This window comes from Lissotriton helveticus, chromosome 8 (genome assembly GCF_964261635.1).
Source record: "Lissotriton helveticus chromosome 8, aLisHel1.1, whole genome shotgun sequence".
NCBI classification, from domain to species: Eukaryota; Metazoa; Chordata; class Amphibia; order Caudata; family Salamandridae; genus Lissotriton; species Lissotriton helveticus.
In genome coordinates, this window is record NC_136069.1 from 1,315,355,431 (window position 1) to 1,315,378,166 (window position 22,736).

The 22,736-nt window shown below is 47.4% G+C and overlaps 2 protein-coding genes across 9 annotated transcripts in view; one reads left to right on the forward strand and one right to left on the reverse strand.

Moving 5' to 3' along the window:
* The window catches only part of CASK (calcium/calmodulin dependent serine protein kinase), a 1,268,764-nt gene that overhangs the window by 695,231 nt on the left and 550,797 nt on the right, over positions 1 to 22,736 (reverse strand). For all 8 annotated transcript variants that reach the window (XM_078658296.1, XM_078658298.1, XM_078658303.1 and 5 more), the window contains exon 6: positions 18,044 to 18,146. In XM_078658296.1, the coding sequence (XP_078514422.1) occupies positions 18,044 to 18,146 (103 nt within the window). The remainder of the gene's footprint in view (positions 1 to 18,043; positions 18,147 to 22,736) is intronic.
* The window catches only part of GPR34 (G protein-coupled receptor 34), a 30,612-nt gene continuing 28,894 nt past the window's right edge, over positions 21,019 to 22,736 (forward strand). The window contains exon 1 of the mRNA XM_078658304.1: positions 21,019 to 21,172. Within this exon, the coding sequence (XP_078514430.1) occupies positions 21,020 to 21,172 (153 nt within the window). The 5' untranslated portion in view covers position 21,019. The remainder of the gene's footprint in view (positions 21,173 to 22,736) is intronic.

Below are 22,736 nucleotides of genomic sequence, written 5' to 3' on the forward strand. Positions count from 1 at the left end.
GAGCCGCGTTTCTCTCAATTGTGGGACGTTAACCAGGTTCTCAACTGGTTCTTGTCTTGGCAACCCAATAGATTTTTGTCCCGAAAGGAGCTGTCCGCGAAGCTGGTCAAGCTCCTTTGTCTCATCTCTTGCAGACGCGTTTCAGATGTGCGTGCTCTGGATGTCTCGGGTAGGATCTATTCTCCTACCGGGGTGACCTTCACGATCCGTCGACGCACTAAATGCGGAACAACGTCCATTTCATATCCGGCTTTTCCGGACTCCCCTAAGTTGTGTGTTGTTGCTTTCCTAAAGGCTTATGAAGAGATGTCGGAGGATTTCCGACACCCAGGTGAGCGTCAGTTGCTCATCGCCCTCAAGAAGCCTCATTGGGCAGTCTCCTCCCCCACGATCGCCCGTTGGGTCCGCTGGGTGATGCAGGAGGCTGGTATCAATTTGAGTATAGTTGGTGCCCATTCAGCCCGCGGGCCATGGCCTCGAAAGCATTTGCCCTGGGAGCTCGTCTGGAGGACATTCTGAATGCTGCAGATTGATCTTCCGATTCCACCTTTAAACAGTTGTATTTCAAACCGGTGCTAGATATGGCACGTTTGGTGGTCAGTAAGCTTTAAACGAGCATAATCCTCGCCTCTGGTCCTGACATAGAATGAAAAATGTTCTAGCTAACGTAACGGAAAGTTTCAATTCTATTAAGGACTCTGAGGAAAAGATTATCCCACCCAGGGTACCTGTTTAAGGTTCTTTCCTGCCCTCGTAATAGGGTAAGTAATTGATTGTGTCCTTAAAATGATCCCTTGGTGTTTTGTGCTCATGAGCTGTGACCTAGTGTGCATATGCTGTGCCTTTGTGCTTAGACGCAGTGTTTTCTCTCCTTCACAGGGTTAACCCTTAGCCATAGCTGTCGCTTACATTATGCTTTGCTTCTACAGGCGACTCCGGCAAACAGGACTCTGGATGATCTTGCATATGCTGGCTTCGAGCGACGAAAGAGGGGGAGTAGAGAGGGACAGAGGACTACATACTCATGGGAGCCTCGTGATTGGTGCATTGGGAGTGGACTATCTGCCCATGGACACTCTCTATTGTTTGTCTCTTATTCCCTATGATTCATGGGAATGTTGGTTTTGTTTAACTTTGAATGGCTGCTGTGAATAAAGTGAAGAAAGTAATGCATAATCCTCGCCTCCGAGTCCTTAATAGAATTGAAACTTTCCGTTACATTAGCTAGGAAATTTTTCATTCATCTGGACTAATAAAGTGCATAGGGTATTTAGGGTTAAATGCTGCAAATCATAACAGGGGTGGGGTGGTTAAGCAAACCAGATCGGATTGGAGGTGAAAACTGATGGCGGGGATGCGGGATGAAAACATACAGTGGGGGGAATACGAACAACAGGGGAAACAGCTGGGGGGAGGGGGGGAAATGGTAAATGGACGACAGGATATGGTGGGGGTATCGTACAGCACAAGGGCAAAACTTTTTTTTTAAATTTAAGCGTGAACAGCCAGCAGGAAGCAGGTGGTGTGACCAGTAAGAAGCAAGGAAAAGAGAATGAAGTGGAAAACCAACCAATATTAAGTTTTGCTACGTAATGGGCAAGCCTGAAGCCCAATTTTAAGCTTTTTATTTTTTTGTAACAATAGCTATCAATGACAGCGTATCAATCTGCAGGCAAAATCTAAAAAGGAGCAGTAAAGGAAACCAAAGCTATGGAAGATGGAAGATGCAGCACCATGAGCAATTTCCCAATGATTTAGCTTCTTGGAGGGGGGACAATAACAGCAAACAATCACACAAGTCAAAAAGTGGCAAGGGGACTACAGAAAGACATTTCAGACTACATACGTATCTGTCTGGCTCAGAGAATCCAAATCCTCAATCTGCATGCAATTTTAAAGAAAATGCATACAAGGTCAAGCAAACGTGGTATCAAATACCTGCAATATTGAAAGCAATATTTGGGACCTCTTATGTCTTTTGGAGGGGTTGCAATGAAAGAAGCTCATATTTCCCCATGTTGTGGACATGGCAAGAGCATCAAAGAATTTGGGTGGGATATTTTTACGCTTATTAACCCCTTCCATGCTCATGACGAGCTCAGCTCGTCATGAGGTACACTGCTCCTGTGCTGATGACGAGCTGAGCTTGTCATGAACAATGGTAATCGAGGGGTTGCAGCACAGAGGGGGAATTGCCTTAGCACTAATGTGGTTAAAGAGATTACCAACATACTGTTAGCATCAGAATCATTAAAATTACCACTTGGAGCAGTAGATAAAGAAGGTTTATATACTCTATTTTTATCAATGAGTAAACGTATCTCACATCTTCTATTGGCAGCTAGACTATCCATACCAAAGTGGAAAGGTCCAGATCTTTCGCAGATTAGGTTATGGTGGACAAACGTTTAACACTTATGTGCAAAGGAAAATATAACAGTGACTATCAAAGATCAAATGGCCCGATTTAAGAGCATTGTGAGAAGTTGGCCTGATATATGATGCTCACTAATTCTAGTGATCACCTTGTATCATGCCAAGCAACCCTTATGGTGCAGGTTGTAAAGTCAGCCTTATAGACAAGCTATCCTAGGGGTAGCATGGACTAAGCAGTCTTAGGCTAAACTCTGTAAAGGCATGTGAAGCAAGCTGTTTTACCATACACAATCCCTTGAATACCAAATGAAAGGACACCACACAGATATATATTGAAAATATATATAGATTTATTATTACAAATATCCCTGATACTCTTTATGAGCACAGAAGCAAATGCGTTAAAACAAAACACAGTTTAAATACACAAAAGTTGCACAATATGGATGAGCCCTAGGGGCCACCTAAACCATATACTAAAATAGTGGTATAAGAACCACTATGGGGAAAGTGAAGAGGCCTAGGGCCTGGGGAATCGCTGGAGCTGTTCGGGACTAGCAGTGAAGAAGTCGGGAAAGGCCCGCGGAACTCGGGAGCAGTGCGGAAAGTGCACGCTTTACCAATGCAATGTCAATGGTGCGTAAAAAGTACAAAGTTAGTTATAAAGGAACCTTCCGAGTGACCTAGAAAGCTGAAACTTCAGACACAGACACTAGAGGTGTGTACCAGTGTGGGAACACCGGCGGAGCTGAGTTACCTCACCCACAGGAAGCGGGTGCATAGGGTCGAAGTAGTGTCGGGTTTCGTCACGCAGGTCGATGGTGCTTGGAGCTGAAGATGCTGCAGGCGGCTCGATGTGAAGAGTTCCGGTGGATCCAAGGGTGGATCTGAAGCAGAGGGGACAATGTTCAAAGTCACTAGCCAGTGACTACCGTGGAACCAGAGTGGAACCAGGCGATGTCGGGTGCAAACAGGCGTCGAGGTGTAGCTTCTCTCTGCAGCCACGTGGACACGAGGGGTCGAAGACGTCCAGGAGTCGGTCACGAGCTGTCCCACGCAGGCTTCTCGCTGTTGGCGGTGTCGGCGACTTGATAGAAGCAAACAGGCCTTGGCTAATGCAAGCCACGCAGGAATCGAAAAAGGCTTGTTACTCGGACCAGCAAGGTCAGAGCAGGTACTCCTTTTTACAGGAGCAAGGGCAAGTCTGGAGCAACCAGACCCGCAGTGAAAGTTGTAGGTTTCGTCGCCAAGATGGCCACTAGCCGCGTGGCAAGTGGACGGTTAGGCGCGTCGAGTGGCACGATGCAAAAGGGCCCCACGCAGATCGTGGAGATGCTGGGGGGCTGATCTTCGGTGCAAGGGCTGCTCGAGGTTGGGGCTTCTCAAACCCCAAAGCACAGCGTCGAGGGTGCCTCTGATGCTGCGCAGTCAGCGTTTCGGGGGTCTTCCAAGATGTCCGGTCCCACGTCTCTCGGTGCCTCCACGGGTCCCTTCTTTGCAGGGACTGTGGATCGGGCTGTGAGAAGTCTGGGAGTCTGAGTCTTGTCAGGCTCTGGGCTCGGGCTCCGGCGGGAGGCGGCGGCAAAGCAGACGTCGAGTTGCTGGTTGGTGCCTGTGTTCACAGGGTGGTCACTCCTTGGCCACAAGGGAGATTCTCTTCCGTCTTCTGTGCAGCAGAATGTCGAAGTCCAGTCTTCTTCTGTATTTCAAGTTGATTCAGGATGATCTGAAGTCTCAGGACACAGCTCCCACTCTTATTCGAATCTGGGGGGCCGGATCACCTACTAGGTCCCTCCTCTGGGTGGAACCAGGAAGGGGGGTGGTTACACCCCCTTTCCTTTGTCCAGTTTCGCGCCAGGACTGGGGCTGGAAAGCCCCAGCACCGGTTTGAACTGGCCTATGCACAGGGACACCTTGTGTGCCCCAGGCATGTCTGATTCTTTTCAGCCCTGTCCTACCCAATACACAAAATCCTGTCTGGAGTGGTGCTAGCACCTCCCCAGGCAGGAAACCATTTGTCCAAGCTGCCCTCGCTGGAAGGACTCCCAGCAGCAGGAGGTCAGACTTGTGTCTGTGGTGGCAGCATCCATTTTGTGATGCTAAGGCTCTGTTTAGCTTTAACCGGGGTTCAGGCTAGGTACATGTCGTGTCCCTCTAGAAGGGTGGAATGCTACCCCCGTCGCCAGAACTGGCGAGGGGGTAATATTCCAATTCGTATGACACCTTACTCGACATGTTTTGATAAAGCCAAACACAAGATAGCATTTAACCGCGAGGTTCATAATGCACTTAAGAGTATATGGTATGGCAATATCATGAAACAGCTAAAGGACATGGTTCCGAAAGCTGCAGACAGGCTCAGCTCATGCCAGAGCACCATCTCACATATTTCCAAGCACTCTGCCTCCAGGATTGATGAGGCCTTCCATAGGAGTGGCTGACAGGAACATATGTGCCCATTTTAGGTTAGGTATAGGCATACTACACCTAAGTAAGAGGTGGTTACACCGACTTACCCCGGCTGAGTGATCAGCCAGTTGTGTCAAATATGGAGGCCAGGCCAGGCCATGGGTGGCACAATACATGCTGCAGCCCCTGGAAGGCCTTGGAAGCACCTATGCCCTGGGTACCTGGGTACACTGTTACAGGGGCCAATAAGGTGTGCCAATTCCAATTGTGTATGTACCTAAGGTATGTGGAGTCCATTTTAAGGAGAGAGCAATTAGCCTGGGGCCCTGGATAGCAGGATCCCAGGCCAACTAAAGTCAAAAACCAGCTAAACACCAGGCAAAAAGTTTGGGGGTAACCATAGTCAGATATCCACCTTCCTACATAACCCCCCCCCCCCCCCAAACGAAAGGAGATAAGGCTATCCTTGACCAGGTAAGCCTATATTGCCTAAGTGGCCATATAAGGAAGTACCAGCTCTGGCTTGGTTACCCCCGGTCTCATGGTCCACTAAGCAATCCCTCACCCTAAGGGTATCTGAGGGTCTCCACCATAGGGAATCTCTACCTGTGGTGTGTCTTTGCAAAGTTAAAGGCTGGTGTTGGGATGGAGTACTGAAGTGAGATCCCTCTGTAGGACTCAGCTTCCTCCAATCACTCTCCACCATGTGTGCCTTTCTTTCTTTGACTGAGTTGCACTGTGCTCTCAGGGTCAACCTCTGGCTACCTAAAGCTGGAGGCTGGGTCCCTCTTGTTGGCTTACTGGAGGGACAGGTCAGGTTTGGGGCCTTGGGGCCCCAGGTTTGGCTGTGCCCAACAGAATCCATCTGTGGGAGGTCCCTAACTACTTTTAAGGGGGCTCCCTCGGGAGTTTTTAAAGTTTTCACCTCACTAGGGCTACTAGTTTCGGTGCCCCTAATCTGTTGATGGGGGTGCTTTATTTGACAGGGGGCCCTTTGGGGCTCACTGTCCTTCTTGTCCTCTGCAGCCCTGGGCTGAGTAAGGCAAGGTAGAGAGGGGCAGGATACCTGCTCCAGACTGGGTCCCACCTGAGAAGGGTCCACTGTCATCAGAGGCTCTGTCAGGAAAGGCCTAACAACCTCTGGGACAGTTCCTTCATCAGGGGTAAGATCAGTTCCCTGAGGAGGCTGATCCTTTCCTAAAGTCTGGTGGGAGGGAGATTTCTCTTCCTCCTCAATGCTCTCTGTTTGTGTGGAGTGATCCATCTTTTCAGGCTTCACAACACATGTATCAGTTTGAGTTTGGGCTGTGGCCATCACAGCCCCACCAACCTTTTCAGGAGGAGACTCAGTTTGGGTATGGGCTGTTACCATCACAGCCCTGCTAATCTTTTCAGGAGGGAAGTTAGCTAAAGATGGGGCTGAGGTTTGCTCAGCCCTACCAACCTTTTCAGGAAGGACATCTTGTATTGGGGCTGTAGCCATCACAGCCCCACTAACCTTTCCATGGAGATTTACCATTTTAGAATGGGTTTCTTGTTCCAACTCAGCCCAGGCTGAGATTTCTAAATCATTCCCCAGTAGACAATCTACAGGCAAGTTTGATGACACTGCCACTCTCTTTGGGCCAGTGACACCTCCCCAGCTAAGATTTACTACTGCCATGGGATGATTGGTTTCTATTCCATCAATGTTTGTCACCTGATATGTGGCATCAGGTAAAAGTTGCCTTGAGGGGACTAGACATTCAGCCAACATGGTGATGCTAGCCCCTGTGTCTCTAAAGGCCTCAACTTTCAAGCCATTGATGAGGGGCTCCTGTCTATACTTGCTCAAAGTGTTTGGGCAAGCAGTGAAATTGGCAAACCCCATGCCAGTCTTCTCATAGACAAGAGTATCTGAGGTAGGGGACCTGGTTAGGCCAGAATCCACCTGTCCTCCAAAAGTAAACCCACCCAGATTCCTGGGTGTGCTCCCACTTCCTGGGGGATTACTGCTGACAGTAACAGGAGGTGTTGGAGCTGGCTTTGGAGGTATATTCTCTTTATTGCCATTCTTGGGACAACAGCTGTCTGTTTTGTAATGCCCAACCTGTTTACAGACATGACAATAAGGCTTTTTCTGGGTTGAAGTAGTGTCTTGGGACCCACCCCCATCCTTGGAGTTTTGGGGCCCTGGGGAAGTCTTTTCCTTACTCTTATCCCCACCCTTCTCTTGAGGCTTGGTAGTCTCTTTCTTTTGGTCACCACCCTGGTTCTTAGGCCTGATCCTGGTTCTGACCCATTTGTCTGCCCTCCTACCCAATTCTTGGGGGGAGGTCAGATCAGAGTCAACCAGGTGCTGATGTAGAAGCTGATTTTGACAATTACTTAAGATTTGCTCTCTCATAATTAAATTATACAATCCTGTATAGTCAGTAACCTTACTTCCCAGCAACCAGCCCTCCAGAGCCTTAGTGGCACATTCAACAAATTCAGACCAGTCCTGAGTCTGTGTCTTCTGGGTGTCTCTGAACATTAACCTGTACTGTTCAGTGGTTAAGCCTAACCCATCAATCAGAGCACTCTTCAGGAACAGGTAGTTTCTAGACTCCCCATCACTAACTGTGAGGAGTCTGTCTCTGCCTCTACCTTCAAAGGAGAGCCACAAGATTGCTGCCCACTGCTCCTGAGGGACCTGCTGTACTCTGCAAGCTCTCTCAAGTGCAGTCATCCATTTGTGGATATCATCCCCAACTTTGTTGGGGGGCACAATCTTACTCAGGTTTCTATTGTCATAGGACCTGTCTTTATCCTTAGGGATAGTGCTGCCACCAGTGGAATCTAATCCACTCTCTCTAGGCTGCCTTGCTCTAGCAAGTTTCTCTTTGGCCAGGGCAACTTCTAATTCTTGTCTCTGGATCCTAAGTTCAGCTTTTCTCATTTTGGCCTCATGTTCCCTTCTCTGAGAGCTAGTCAACTCCCTTCTGGAGTTGCCATGAGAACCTTTAGAAACATGGGAAGTATTGGATTCACCTGAGTGATTCCTCCTCCTCCTATGCTCCTGGTTAAGTCCATTTGGGGGTCTGAATGGGTTGGACCCACCTTCAGTCCCAAATAAGCTTAAGTTAGCCTGGTTAAGCCTGCTGACTAACACCTGGCTAGTCCCATCATCAGAATCACTTCCCTCCTCCTCCTCCTCCTCCTCTTCTTCTTCCTCAGGCTGAGTATTCCCAGGGGTCTGGTTTTCCTCATCTATCTGGACGACAGGGGCAGGGGCATCAGAGTTATCATCTTCAGTGGGGGATCCTCCATCTCCAGTCCCTGAGGGGCCTGGTTTGGAGTCCCTTAGAGCTTCAGACTGGTCTAAAAGCTCTCTGAGGTGTCCTGCTGTAGGAGAAGGGCCTGTTTTGATTCCTCTCATGGAACACAGTTGCCTCAGTTCCTTAAATGGAAAGGTAGCAAATTTGGATGGTGCCCTTGGAGGGTCACTCTCAACAGAGGTGGTTCCATTGGATCCCTCTGTTCCAGACATTGCTCTAGTGTGGTGGATGTGTTGCAATCTACCTACACTGGTGTTTTCCTACAAAACCTATCTAGTAGTTGTAGTCAGGGTGTGCTACTCCCTATCCTCTACAACAACTAAGTTCAGTAGAACTTAAGTATATCTAGTCTTGTTTTAGTGTACCTATCAGGTACCTGTATGATCTTTCAAATGATATTTTCAAAGATTGTAATGGTAAAACAACAGCAAGCTCAAATCCCAATCCGCTGCTCACCAATGTGAGAAGTTGGCCTGATATATGATGCTCACTAATTCTAGTGATCACCTTGTATCATGCCAAGCAACCCTTATGGTGCAGGTTGTAAAGTCAACCTTATAGACAAGCTATCCTAGGGGTAGCATGGACTAAGCAGTCTTAGGCTAAACTCTGTAAAGGCATGTGAAGCAAGCTGTTTTACCATACACAATCCCTTGAATACCAAATGAAAGGACACCACACAGATATATATTGAAAATATATATAGATTTATTATTACAAATATCCCTGATACTCTTTATGAGCACAGAAGCAAATGCGTTAAAACAAAACACAGTTTAAATACACAAAAGTTGCACAATATGGATGAGCCCTAGGGGCCACCTAAACCATATACTAAAATAGTGGTATAAGAACCACTATGGGGAAAGTGAAGAGGCCTAGGGCCTGGGGAATCGCTGGAGCTGTTCGGGACTAGCAGTGAAGAAGTCGGGAAAGGCCCGCGGGACTCGGGAGCAGTGCGGAAAGTGCACGCTTTACCAATGCAATGTCAATGGTGCGTAAAAAGTACAAAGTTAGTTATAAAGGAACCTTCCGAGTGACCTAGAAAGCTGAAACTTCAGACACAGACACTAGAGGTGTGTACCAGTGTGGGAACACCGGCGGAGCTGAGTTACCTCACCCACAGGAAGCGGGTGCATAGGGTCGAAGTAGTGTCAGGTTTCGTCACGCAGGTCGATGGTGCTTGGAGCTGAAGATGCTGCAGGCGGCTCGATGTGAAGAGTTCAGGTGGATCCAAGGGTGGATCTGAAGAGGTGAAGACCTGAAAGCAGAGGGGACAATGTTCAAAGTCACTAGCCAGTGACTACCGTGGAACCAGAGTGGAACCAGGCGATGTCGGGTGCAAACAGGCGTCGAGGTGTAGCTTCTCTCTGCAGCCACGTGGACACGAGGGGTCGAAGACGTCCAGGAGTCGGTCACGAGCTGTCCCACGCAGGCTTCTCGCTGTTGGCGGTGTCGGCGACTTGATAGAAGCAAACAGGCCTTGGCTAATGCAAGCCACGCAGGAATCGAAAAAGGCTTGTTACTCGGACCAGCAAGGTCAGAGCAGGTACTCCTTTTTACAGGAGCAAGGGCAAGTCTGGAGCAACCAGACCCGCAGTGAAAGTTGTAGGTTTCGTCGCCAAGATGGCCACTAGCCGCGTGGCAAGTGGACGGTTAGGCGCGTCGAGTGGCACGATGCAAAAGGGCCCCACGCAGATCGTGGAGATGCTGGGGGGCTGATCTTCGGTGCAAGGGCTGCTCGAGGTTGGGGCTTCTCAAACCCCAAAGCACAGCGTCGAGGGTGCCTCTGATGCTGCGCAGTCAGCGTTTCGGGGGTCTTCGAAGATGTCCGGTCCCACGTCTCTCGGTGCCTCCACGGGTCCCTTCTTTGCAGGGACTGTGGATCGGGCTGTGAGAAGTCTGGGAGTCTGAGTCTTGTCAGGCTCTGGGCTCGGGCTCCGGCGGGAGGCGGCGGCAAAGCAGACGTCGAGTTGCTGGTTGGTGCCTGTGTTCACAGGGTGGTCACTCCTTGGCCACAAGGGAGATTCTCTTCCGTCTTCTGTGCAGCAGAATGTCGAAGTCCAGTCTTCTTCTGTATTTCAAGTTGATTCAGGATGATCTGAAGTCTCAGGACACAGCTCCCACTCTTATTCGAATCTGGGGGGCCGGATCACCTACTAGGTCCCTCCTCTGGGTGGAACCAGGAAGGGGGGTGGTTACACCCCCTTTCCTTTGTCCAGTTTCGCGCCAGGACTGGGGCTGGAAAGCCCCAGCACCGGTTTGAACTGGCCTATGCACAGGGACACCTTGTGTGCCCCAGGCATGTCTGATTCTTTTCAGCCCTGTCCTACCCAATACACAAAATCCTGTCTGGAGTGGTGCTAGCACCTCCCCAGGCAGGAAACCCTTTGTCCAAGCTGCCCTCGCTGGAAGGACTCCCAGCAGCAGGAGGTCAGACTTGTGTCTGTGGTGGCAGCATCCATTTTGTGATGCTAAGGCTCTGTTTAGCTTTAACCGGGGTTCAGGCTAGGTACATGTCGTGTCCCTCTAGAAGGGTGGAATGCTACCCCCGTCGCCAGAACTGGCGAGGGGGTAGTATTCCAATTCGTATGACACCTTACTCGACATGTTTTGATAAAGCCAAACCCAAGATAGCATTTAACCGCGAGGTTCATAATGCACTTAAGAGTATATGGTATGGCAATATCATGAAACAGCTAAAGGACATGGTTCCGAAAGCTGCAGACAGGCTCAGCTCATGCCAGAGCACCATCTCACATATTTCCAAGCACTCTGCCTCCAGGATTGATGAGGCGTTCCATAGGAGTGGCTGACAGGAACATATGTGCCCATTTTAGGTTAGGTATAGGCATACTACACCTAAGTAAGGGGTGGTTACACCGACTTACCCCAGCTGAGTGATCAGCCAGTTGTGTCAAATATGGAGGCCAGGCCAGGGGTGGCACAATACATGCTGCAGCCCCTGGTAGGCCTTGGAAGCACCTATGCCCTGGGTACCTGGGTACACTGTTACAGGGGCCAATAAGGTGTGCCAATTCCAATTGTGTATGTACCTAAGGCACATGGAGTCCATTTTAAGGAGAGAGCAATTAGCCTGGGGCCCTGGATAGCAGGATCCCAGGCCAACTAAAGTCAAAAACCAGCTAAACACCAGGCAAAAAGTTTGGGGGTAACCATAGTCAGATATCCACCTTCGTACAAGCATGTAGAACTTATTTCACACATATTGAAGAAGCAATCCTCACAGACCTGCTCTGATCCTCTAACACAACAGACCTTCCTTAACTTTCTGTGTAAGATGGAACGGAATTATTGGAAGTATAAAAAAAATAGCAAGAACTTTGTCAGGCCTAAAAGTCTTCACACCAATTAGGGTGTCCTCTCCTTTCGCACTTCACTAGGATCAAACTTTCCAAATTTAACAGAAAAGGAATGCTATTTCAATGTCTTGGGTTGTGAGGAGATGACGTGGCTTTGGTATCTAACTCGTACACATATGTATGTCTTCGATTCAGATGTTACTTTATATACTTCTGATTAATAAAACATTAAATAAAGCAGGTTATAAAAAAATGAAAAACGTTCTGGCTGGTGACTAAAAGGAATAATGCAGAGCACACCACCGTCACAGCTGAAAAGAATTGAAAGTACAAGATCAAAACACTATGTCTGGAGCCTTAAAGGAAAAGTTACTTGCCTTCAGTAACTTCTTATCTGGTAGAGAAGTGATCTAGTGGCAGATTCCTTACCTTTGCATTTCCCAGGCATGAGGCTGGGGTCCGGAAGACTTTTGCTTGAGCAATACACTTGTGCGCCGGTAGGTGGTATCGGTCGCCTCCGTGTGACTTCATCGGCATCTTACGCAGCATGCTGACGTCAGTTACTTTTCATGACAGGAGCGCAGAGCCATGAAGTGCACTCACATTGGTGTGATTAGAACTAGGGCCCTGAAAGTGAACAGCCCTGACCCTAAAATCCTGTCGCAGTGTGGGGAGAATGGGTGGGTTGGTAAGATCTTGTCTCTACCAGATAAGGTGTTACCAAAGGTAATTAAATTGCAGATCTCATAGAGACATCTAGACGTAGATTCCTTACCTTTGAATAGATACCGAAGCAATATCAAGGTTAGACCAGGAAGTCCTGCAGGATAGAGCGGCCAAAAAAATCTGTCCCTTTGGACTAGACTGTCCGGGCAGTAGTATTTGATAAACAGGTGCAGGGATGCCCACGTTGCTGTCTGACAAATGCCGAGGACTGGAACTCTAACTTATCTGATGATGTTGGGTAAGGAGGATTGGATGATAGAGCCTGGAATTTTCTCACAATCCTGGCAGTAGTTATTGCCACTACCACAGCTGTTTTGATGGTAAACAGACAGAGGGGGCAGTTGTGCAGAGGTTTGAACGGAGCACACATCATGAAGATGAGAACTAAATTAAGGTCCCACTGAGGCATGATGAATGGGGCTGGTGGAAACATACGTACAAGCTCCTTAAGAAACCTATTTACAATAGGGGATTTAAATAAAGAGGGTTGGTCTGGCAACCTCAAGAAGGCAGTCAAGGCTAAAAGGTACCTTTTAAGAGTGCCCAGAGCAGAGCCCTGCTGGACAAGGGGCAAAACAAACAATAAGACTTGAGAGAGGAAAGCAGAAAGAGGTTCAATAGATCTTTCTGTACAATATTTTACACATTTGTTCCACTGGCAGGCTTATACGGTCTTGGTAGGGGGACGCCTGGCTGCTAAAATAACTTTACAGACTTTGGTGAGGAAGGTCAAAAGCGATCAACTGATGCTGCTCAATCTCCACGCAAAAAGGTGTAGCATTGACAGGTTTGGGTGGAGGACCCTCCCCTGCTGCTTTGACAGAAGATTCTCCTGAAGGGGTAGCCTGATCAGAGGATCAATGCTCACCTGGAGAAGCTCGGGATACCACTCTCTGTGCCCAGTACGGAGCCAAAAGAATGGCTTGGGCCTGGTCTCTCCTGAACTTCTTGAGCACTCTGCGAAGGAGCGGTATGGGCAGAAAGGCGTGTAGACGGCCTGAGCTCCACTCGAGATTAAATGAGTCTCTAAGTGACTGCCACCTTGGAAACTTCAACGCGCAAAACTACAGACATTGCGCATTTTCAGCAGAAGCAAACCGATCTAACCAAGGCTTCCCCCACTGCTGCAAGAGACCTTGCGCCACCTCCGGATGGAAGCTAGTCTTCAACAGCCAGTCGTAGCGATAGGAGAAGACTGGCACCCCTGATCTGCGCAGATGAGCTGCACCCACTGCCATCACCTTGGTGAACACCTAAGGGGCACTGGTAAGGACAAATGGGAGCACTATGAACTGGAAGTGCTTGTGGCCTACTGTGAACCACAGGTAACGCCAATGAGCAGGCAGAAGGTGAATATGAAAATAGGTATCCTGCAAGACCAACGCCACCATCCAGTCTCCGGGGTCTAGAGTAGACAAGACCTGAGCCAGAGTGAGCATCTTGAACTTTTCCTTTTTGAGGAAGTAGTTGAGGGCTCGCAGATCTACGATAGGACGACAGCCACTGTCCTCTTTCAGAAGCAGAAAGTCACGGGAATAGCAACTACAGCCTATTTCTGGTGCCGGAACCCTCTCTATGGCTCCCTTGGCCAAGAGAGTCCTGACTTCCCCCTGAAGCAAGTTTAAGTGGTCCTCTATAACCTGATCATAAGTTGGAGGCATTGGACATGGAGGGAGGGCAGTCTTGAAGAGGAGATAGTAGCCCCTTCAGACTATCTGAAGAACCCACCTGTCCGATGGGATGTTTTGCCAGTGGTAGAGGTGATGTCTGATCCTGCCACAAACTGACCGCCCATGAGCTTGAAGGGCCGAACTAGGAAAGTTTGGAGGCGGCAGGGGGAGGAGTGGACTGACCCGACCTCTGGCCACCCGACCCACGGGGTCGAATGGTGCCGCGATCACGGTTGCGCAGAGGCTGCTGAACTTGCACAGACTTGTGGCTGGAATATGGCTAGCATGCTGAATACCCCTTCCGTAGCCGCAAAAGGCATACAGGGGTCAGGTGGCCACTAAATGGACCAAGGGCTTGGCAGTAGCCCATGAATTATAAAAGCGATCCAGGACCACGCCTGCCTTGTTTCCAAAGAGACGGGTCCCACGGTTGCGCAGAGGCTGCTGAACTTGCACAGACTTGTTGCTGGGATATGGCTAGCGTGGCTGAAAACCCCTTACATAGCCGGGAAAGGCAGACAGGGGTCAGGTGGCCACTGAGCAGCCCAAGGGCCTGGCCGTAGCCTGTGAATTATAAAAGCGACCCAGGGCCATGTCTGCCTTGTTTGCAAAGAGACTTGTCCCATCAAAGAGCATGTCCATAAAGGAAGCCTGGACATCCCCAGAAAAGCCAGACGTTCTCAGTCAGGCGTGGCGTCAAACAGCCACCGATTACTTCACTCTGCCCAGCGAGTCTGTCTTGTCAAGCTCACAACGAATTTTCCCATCAGACTGCTTGGGAGAGAAGGGCCCGGGCCTTCTCCAGGACCTATAGCAGCACTTGTGCAACCGCTTCCCACAAGGAATAGGAGTAACGGTCCAACAAGCATGCAGTGTTCACCGACCACAATGTAAGGCTGGCAGAAGACACATTATTTCTTGCCCCAACTATCCAGACTCTATCGCTGTCCGGGGGTATGGAAGAGTACATGCCTTGTGAGGTAGAGGCGTGGACCAACAAGCTCTTGGGGGTAGGATGGTGGGCAAGTAATTTTGGGTCGCCCAGTGCAGGGAGATGCAGCTGGCAATTGTCTTATTCACAGGAGCCCCTGTGCTGGGCTTGGACCAGGCTCCCACAAGGATAACAGGAGGGGTTCCGAGGAGGAGACACTCCGCTGCAGGACCTGTTAAGATGCTAGCCTTGACTTTCACCAAAGGGAGCTGAAGCTCCAGGACCTCAGCTGCTCCTCTCACCACCACAGCATATGGAGATTTCTCCTCCATAGCCACCATATGGAGAGAAAGCAGACCAGAATCTGCAGAGGTATCCAGTACACTTGCCTCACCCAATTCCTCATACCAGTCCATTTGATGCTCAGGCTGGGCTTGTAAAGTGTTCAACGACCCCTCAAAATCTACCCCCACTCCTAGCTCTTCAAAATAAAGCTGAGGAACTGACCTAGGAACCAGGGGTGCTGTTGGAGCCAGAATCGACATCAGTAGGTGCCGGTCCAGTTCCGGGTCGTCCAAGATGAGAATGGGGCTGCTGTCGCTAGGGGGGGGGGGGCTGGAGGCCTCGGGAGTTTCGGTGCGGGGGACAGCACCGGTGAAGGTTGCAGTGGCACAAATAGTGCCGGTCCAGACCCACCATTGGATCCACTGGGGGGTGGGGGCCATCAGCACCGGAGCCACTGGCGCGGAACCAGATGGAGCCCCCTCTGAGTCTCCGGGGCTCAAAGGTGCACCGGGAAGGTCAGGTCGCCCAAATATGAGGCACATGGTGTCATCAAATATTTTCCGTTCGACGAGGGTCGCTCCAGCTCCCGGAAAGGCAGGAAAGTGCAAAGCCGATCCAGGCACAAAAGGCCTGTGTTTCTTATGCCTCTTACATGATCAATCCGGGCACTGCTCCAGGAGTCCTAGGTCCTCCTCCTCCCACTCTGAGTGGGAGGATGAGGACTTAGGATTCGTGGAGCAGTGCCCGGACCATCCTCTGGACCGAGAACGAGACCACCAAGTGAACACTGTGGTGCTGAGTGCCGGGCTGCAAGCAGCTTTAGGAACCACTCCCTCAAAGCTTTTGGAGCCCTGGCCGGTAGTCAGAGCACGACTGAGTCGTGGTCGCGCTCCAGGTACCAGAGACAAATCAAGTGCGGATCAGTCACCAACATGGTGCGATGGCAGACACCACACGGTTTGAGTCCAGAAGTCTTCTTTGACATGATGGAAAATCTACACACCAAAAATTGTCTACAAAAACGTCGAAAAAAGCCTGTCAAAATGTGACAACAGGTAGTTCTCTTCACAGATATGTGCCAGCTGGCGCGGAAAGAAAAGAACCGACGCCAGCACACCGAGGTGGCACCTATATAGGTGAAATGGATGACTATGTCACACGTAAACCGACCCATGCCACCTACCTGCACACAAGGGTATTACTCGAGCAAAAGTCTTCTGGAAACAGTCTGCCGCATCGGAAATTCAAAGGTATGGAATTTGCAGCTAGATGCCTCTATCATATTATAGCCTTTTGGATGTAGCCCGTTAAAAAAAGAAAGAGCAGCCCAAACCCCAACCTTCTCGACACAGATACTTGAATTGAAAAGGGAAACATGAAGAGTATGTATTTAAAACTTGATATGGCTGTGCATATGGGCTGCACAAGCAACTGCTTTTGAGTTAAATCTTTTCAAGCCTTTATCAAGCAGCTTGACTCCACCGCAAGCAGCTGAAGGATTCTAACAGATGAGGCATGTGAAGGGAGAAGACAGAAGTATAATGGAAATAAAGGCGGTTGTTGGGAGGAGTCATTTATATGCCTTTCAATTCTGTATTTTAAGGACATAATGACTTAAATCTTTGCTTTCAGTTATGCTCTGACATTTGGGGAAACTGTTCTTCAGGGAGTTCTTTATAACTATTGCAATCTCCAATTTCTAAAAAGCAAACACTAAATTTAGGGCATGAGCACAAAGAAAAGGCATACATTTATGCATAAACATTCTCTGCACTGGTGTAAATGTATAACGTTTAGTTATTTACCACACCACCCAACAGTATGCATGAAGCGTTCTATGAGTATTACTTGGAATATCATGACAGCTGTTTCCCCAGTCGAGAGGTATATGCAGGGTATAAGTTCACATTGGGAAAATACAGCCTGATGTGCAAATACACATAGTTTTCTATTTCTCCAATGGAAAAACACAGTCCCTGGTTAGATCCTCCTTCCCTCCGCCCCTCCTTTGTAAGAGTTCCATTTCCCTTCGCACCCTGAAAGGGAATCTATTCCAGCCATTTTGCTAAATGTCAAATGGTTTCAATGGTAGAAAGGTGTCGAGAGGAGTTTGTGAATGCCAACAAACGGTCTAATTTCTGAGAGTTCACAAAATGCGGTCGAGGCATACAACGTCACAGGAATTAAAAAAAAAAACATTTACACCCCTATCAAGCATCCATCAGTAGATTCCTGAAAGACGTCAATGGAGCAGATGACTGAAGAACATGAGTTTTCTATCATTTCACCTACTCAATTAGGATAAAAGTGTCCTGATGTTCTGGCATACCAACCAAGTCAGATGTATTATTCTGCAATCCAGGGTGTGATATGGGAGTAGTCAGCAGCAGGTGATATACAGCAGGTAAAGTAAACAGCACAAAAGTAGTGTAGTCATTTGTCTAGAATTCTATGCAAGGTGCAGAAAGCTGCCCTTCGTAAGTGAGTTCGGTTTTCACACATGCAGTTTGTCCTAGGAGAGTAGGAGTTTGTCTTGCAAAAGTAATGCTTAAGCGCCTCAAAATCTAAAGGAATACCCCGCCATCTTTAAATCTTAAGCAGATGTATGAAGAAGATACTGACTTTTGTTTTTAAGAAGTATTTTTAGTTACAGCTACTTGTTTTTGTTTAAAGAAAGTAGAGTTTAGTTTCAGCTCTTTCCACCGTTCTGAAATATTCAAACATTCATGTTATTTTAGGAGGCAATTACAGTCAAATGCATGCAATATTCAGAATAAATGTGAAATGGTAACAATGTTTAAACTAATTAAATGGAACTTCATTTTTAATGGGATACAAATAAATATATGTGTTAAATCCCAAGGAGCACAGTTTAGAACGTGCAATTTTATATTTAAGACTGACAAGAAAAAACTGAGGATTGCTGGCTTTATATTGCTAGGATATGTAAGCACAACTGTGACATGGTTTCACAAAAATTGATGGGAACAAAATTAGAGAAAAACAAATAAAGTTATTCCTCACCTCCTGCCACCAGTCCAGATTCTCCCAACTGAATTGCTACTCCAAAACCTCCAAGTTTTACAGGTGCAGAATTTTCCTTCGAGGCAAGCAGCACACAGTGCGGCTAGACAAAAAGAAGAATATTACAGAATGAAAAAACGACTTTTCATAAATACATACATTACAGGTTGTTCAACAAAGGAAAGCATTGGTGTCTTATAAGTTAAAGTAAAATGAGAACTAATCACCGTTTTTATCAAGCAGACCAGACAAGTTGTGAAAACAGTTTCACATTTCTAAAAACGTTCTCAAAACTGTAACAGAAATGGTACCAAGACCCAACTCTAGATGTATGAAGATTTTGTAGTCACAATTAGCACTACATCATTTCCATGAACATTCATAACAGAGCACAACTATCTGATGACCAAAATCTTGAAAAAATACCAAACCCAAGAAAGAAACCCAGATCTGGTATATTAACACCATCGGTGCGGCACTTATTTCCGCTGTGCGCTAAGCGCAAACGGAAACCTATGCGTTCATGACGAGCTCAACTCGTACGAGAGGTGTACCTCATGACGAGCTGAGCTCGTCATCAGCGTCGAAGGGGTTAAGAAAATGCACCCACACTTCTTACAATTTATGGAAATTGTGAAAACCAAGAACAAAGGAAATTTAAAAGCAAACGAAGGGAAAGGTCAGCATAAGTTTGTTTTCCATGTCTACAGCAATAGAAAGGAAAGAAATACAGTGAATCAACAAAGCCAAAAGAAAAAAGAAAACAAAGAAAAACCAGAAAACGGTGACATCAAGGTTTTCTACCAACAAGGGCCAAATCAGTCTGTCTGTTAAATGACAATGAGTGAAAAATATGAGGAAACTTTCAAAGGGGCTGTCATGCCTCAATAAGCACCGTGCCTGGCACAGTTTAGTAACAGCGCATGCCCATCACACTGATTGGCACAAACCCTTTCGGTTTGAAAGACAGCTGCAGGTCAAATAGGCCCACTTGCATTTTCTAAAGAAAAGTGGTCTTTAACTGTTTCTTCCTTCTTGAGTTGATAATGAAAGTACCAATTTAGTGAGGCAAGAAACGCACTCCCTGATAATTTTTAGGTCAAGCCTACTAGAGAGAGCATGTGCGGTCTGTAGCGAGGCATACTGTGGCTTGCCAAGAACATTGAGGGATGCGGTGCCCATCCATTGCTTACCAATGGTTGGCTTATTTTGTTACTACCATTCGCCTGCTTGTTTTTCATGTCACAGTTAGTCAGTCTTACAGTTGCCCGTCTGATGGAGCACTTCCTCTTTACAATCTCTTTGACTAGATAGCCTCGCTGCTTCCTTTTCAAGCACTACTTTTTTCTTTTGTGTGAAATACTCTTAGGGTGCATATGTTTTCAAGCTGTTTCCCTCCTGTATGTTTCTCTCCCAGCACTCCATATTGCTGGACTGCTTCTCCCCACCTCTCTCCCTCTAGCGCTCACCCATGTGCTTCTCCCCATTGCTTCCCCACATCCCAGGCATCAATGTTACTTTTCCCCAACCCTGGTGTTGTTTAAGTTCCCGTCCTCCTCCTTTTGTTTCCAGGTACATTCCAGCCCTGCCCTTCTGTTGGTTTCACCCCCTCTTCTGTGGTGGTTTGACATTTCCCTCATACTCCCAGTGTAGCTTTGCCCGCCCACACTCCATGTTATGTGGAGAAGTGTGGCTCACTGGTTAGATGAGGCAGACCTGGAAGCAGAGGTCAGCCCGGGACCAGGGTTCAATTCCCGGCTCGGTGGGGTCTTGAGTCCTAAAATGTCCATGGACTCGACAATTCTCGCTCTGGTGCCTACTCGATTCACGGGTTCACACTCTGCGACTCTGGGCAATAGCTTGCTTAATCTCCACAACGGCCCCTCGCGGCGGGATGCCTGGCTTTCACCTTGCGGATACCCTGCTGGGGTTATCTCACAGGGGAATACCAGGACGGGTTCCCTAAGCAAGCGCTTAGAAACCGCTCGGTGATTTGCGCTATATAAATTCCTGTACATTTACATTTACATGTTGCTTCACAGTTCCCCCTACCCTACACTTTGTTGCACTGCACCCTCCATCAGCCCGGTCAAAAAAAAATGCTTTTGTGCATTGTATTTGCGTTTTAGTTACCAATCCAACTCGAACAGGTAACGAAATCAAGAGATCTGGGTTAAATCCATTGTTCTTTTTCTCAATGCGCCAACCCAGTTTGTAACTTTGCCACCAGAACAAAGCTACACTTGACTGAAGAGCTCCAATCAGGGCGAACTCGGTCTTGAGTGGCTTGTGTTCCAGCTCAAGGACAACCTTGCCTGGCAGTTCGAGTTGGCCTCCTCTTTTTGGAGCAGGGTCAAGACTGATTTGTATGTGCCTGGGTCCAAACTGAGGTAGCAAGGTGGGCGAAAGAAAGACAACGTGGAATGTTAGTTACCCAGAGCAATTGCCAGTGGTTAGACGTCTCACAAGCATTCCACCTATCTCGTTTTTGTGCATTTGTTCTATTAACTATTGTGATTCTGTAAACCAGTAAAATCATGAGTAACTGATGCGGCTGCTTGCCAAAACCACAAGCATCATAGGAGCTGTAAGTCCAACATCATACATTTGCAACTGCTGGAGAATCAGAAATCGACTACATCGCTGAAGAAGCAGAATCTCCCATGCAGTAAAAACTCCGTTCGGGGAGTCGTGGGAGGTTTGCGGAGAGCCACACAATTCCGGTCCCATATTGCAAGAGTTCAGTAATTATATTTTATAGCAACTTTGTCTGCAGTTCGAGGTGCAGCATGATGAGGAATGAAATGTATTTGAAGGGAGTGCGATAGAGGGAAAATATGACAACGAGCACACCTTGGAGAAGAAACGAAACAGACCTTTGGATGACACATTGCGTTATGACAGCCAAAAGGCTCCTTTAAAATCGAATTTGGAAAGTAACAAAAAAAAGTCTGGAAAGCGGCATCGGCTGAGCTCATGTGCTCCATTCTCGCTGACACAACTGATTCGTATCACACCCCTGGAGGCAGAAGCTCGCGCCACATCGCGCGCACGAGAAACACTTCACTTCCCTTCTGGTTAACAGCGGTTAAAGAAGCTGCAGACAAGCCACCTCAAAGCCATAGCAAGGTTAGTGCGTTAATCTATTCTTATTACAGTTTGTGAGTAAATGAGTTGGCGAAATTAATCGTTTACAGAAAGAAACATTTGAATTACCGTCGTGAAACCGAAAACCAAATGCTACATACATGCTTTAAGTACTAAGTAATGGAAGCTAGCTGGCTGGCAGAGGACAATCGTATTTGTAGTCAAAACTGTGGCGTTCCTCAAAATAGACAATACACTGCTTCTGAAACTCACTGCAATTGCAAATTGTGCAGTATAATTAAAGTCAATGTACAAGTATTTAATATTTTTAATTTCTCAAAAACATCTTTAAAAGCTTCTAAAACGAGAGTGCAATATGTGCGCTATTAAAAGAACCCTAAAACAGGCAAAGTGGAAATCCTACTATGTACAGAAATATTCACTTTTATGGGGGTAGGAAGCATCTCAATGCACTCAAACCGCTTGGTCTGGAGGATAACTTTGCTAAAAGATGGCTTCATTGTAAGTAACAGCACACGATTCACGTTGACATGTGAACAAGCTACACAACTTCAACAGTGCAGTCAGCTCCCCCCGTCCGTAAACGCAGTTTTGAGTATGAAGCGCTAAGCAAGTATTCCAATACGCACAATATTAATCAAATGTGTAAGGACTTAAGAGCAGACCTCCCAAATACTGAGCAAAGCTTTTGGATGAACGATATTAATTATAAAGCCGAACCACACGCTTGCATGCAACTAGTTGTGCTTCGAGGAACTACTATGAAATGAATACAACGGACTCACTGCTGCTGTACTTCAAAATGTAATCCACAATCTATGGATTTATCAGTCGGAGTGGAGATGGAAGGAGGCCAGCGATATACAGTACAAGGGTGGGAAAATCATGTAATATCTTTTGCCTACAAAATTCAACACAGGTTTCCACAAATTATACTTTTAAAGCACAATGTGGGTTGTCCGTCTCTGTCATAACTTTTTTTGCACTTGGAATAAAAAGTAATGCGAGATTGTCTGCAGGAATGAGATAGTTACGTCCAAACGTTATGTGAAATTGTGTGTCGCAAAATTTCCAGTAATTTCGGTTATTTTAGGTAACCTAATTAACGTTTCTACCAGATCTAGTACTGAAGCTATAAACCTTTGCGGTTACATCTGAAAACAAGTTCAGAATTGTACTTGGCATGAACAGTTATTATTTTAACACATTAGAAACTACTGAATACATCTAAAATTGAGAGGAACATAAAACCATGTCAACAACGGGACAGCTAGTGCACAACTTGTAACAAACAAGGTCACACAGCTTATCTCAAAACGCTACAGTTTGCAGCGGGTTCGTTCCCACTGCTGTTTTATCTCGTTAATTCGTTTTGTTCAATCCGAGAGACTGCTTTCGGGAGGCTCGATGCTAGCGGAATACAATGTTCGGCACGTCAGACCGAACAAGGACAGAATGTATGAGGTCTGATTAATGCTCTACCCACACGCACATAGAGGAGCGGATTCACGCTCAAGACAGAATAACAAACGCGCGCGCAGCACTATCAAGGCAGACTCAATCCCCCGTCTTTTCATGTTTCAAT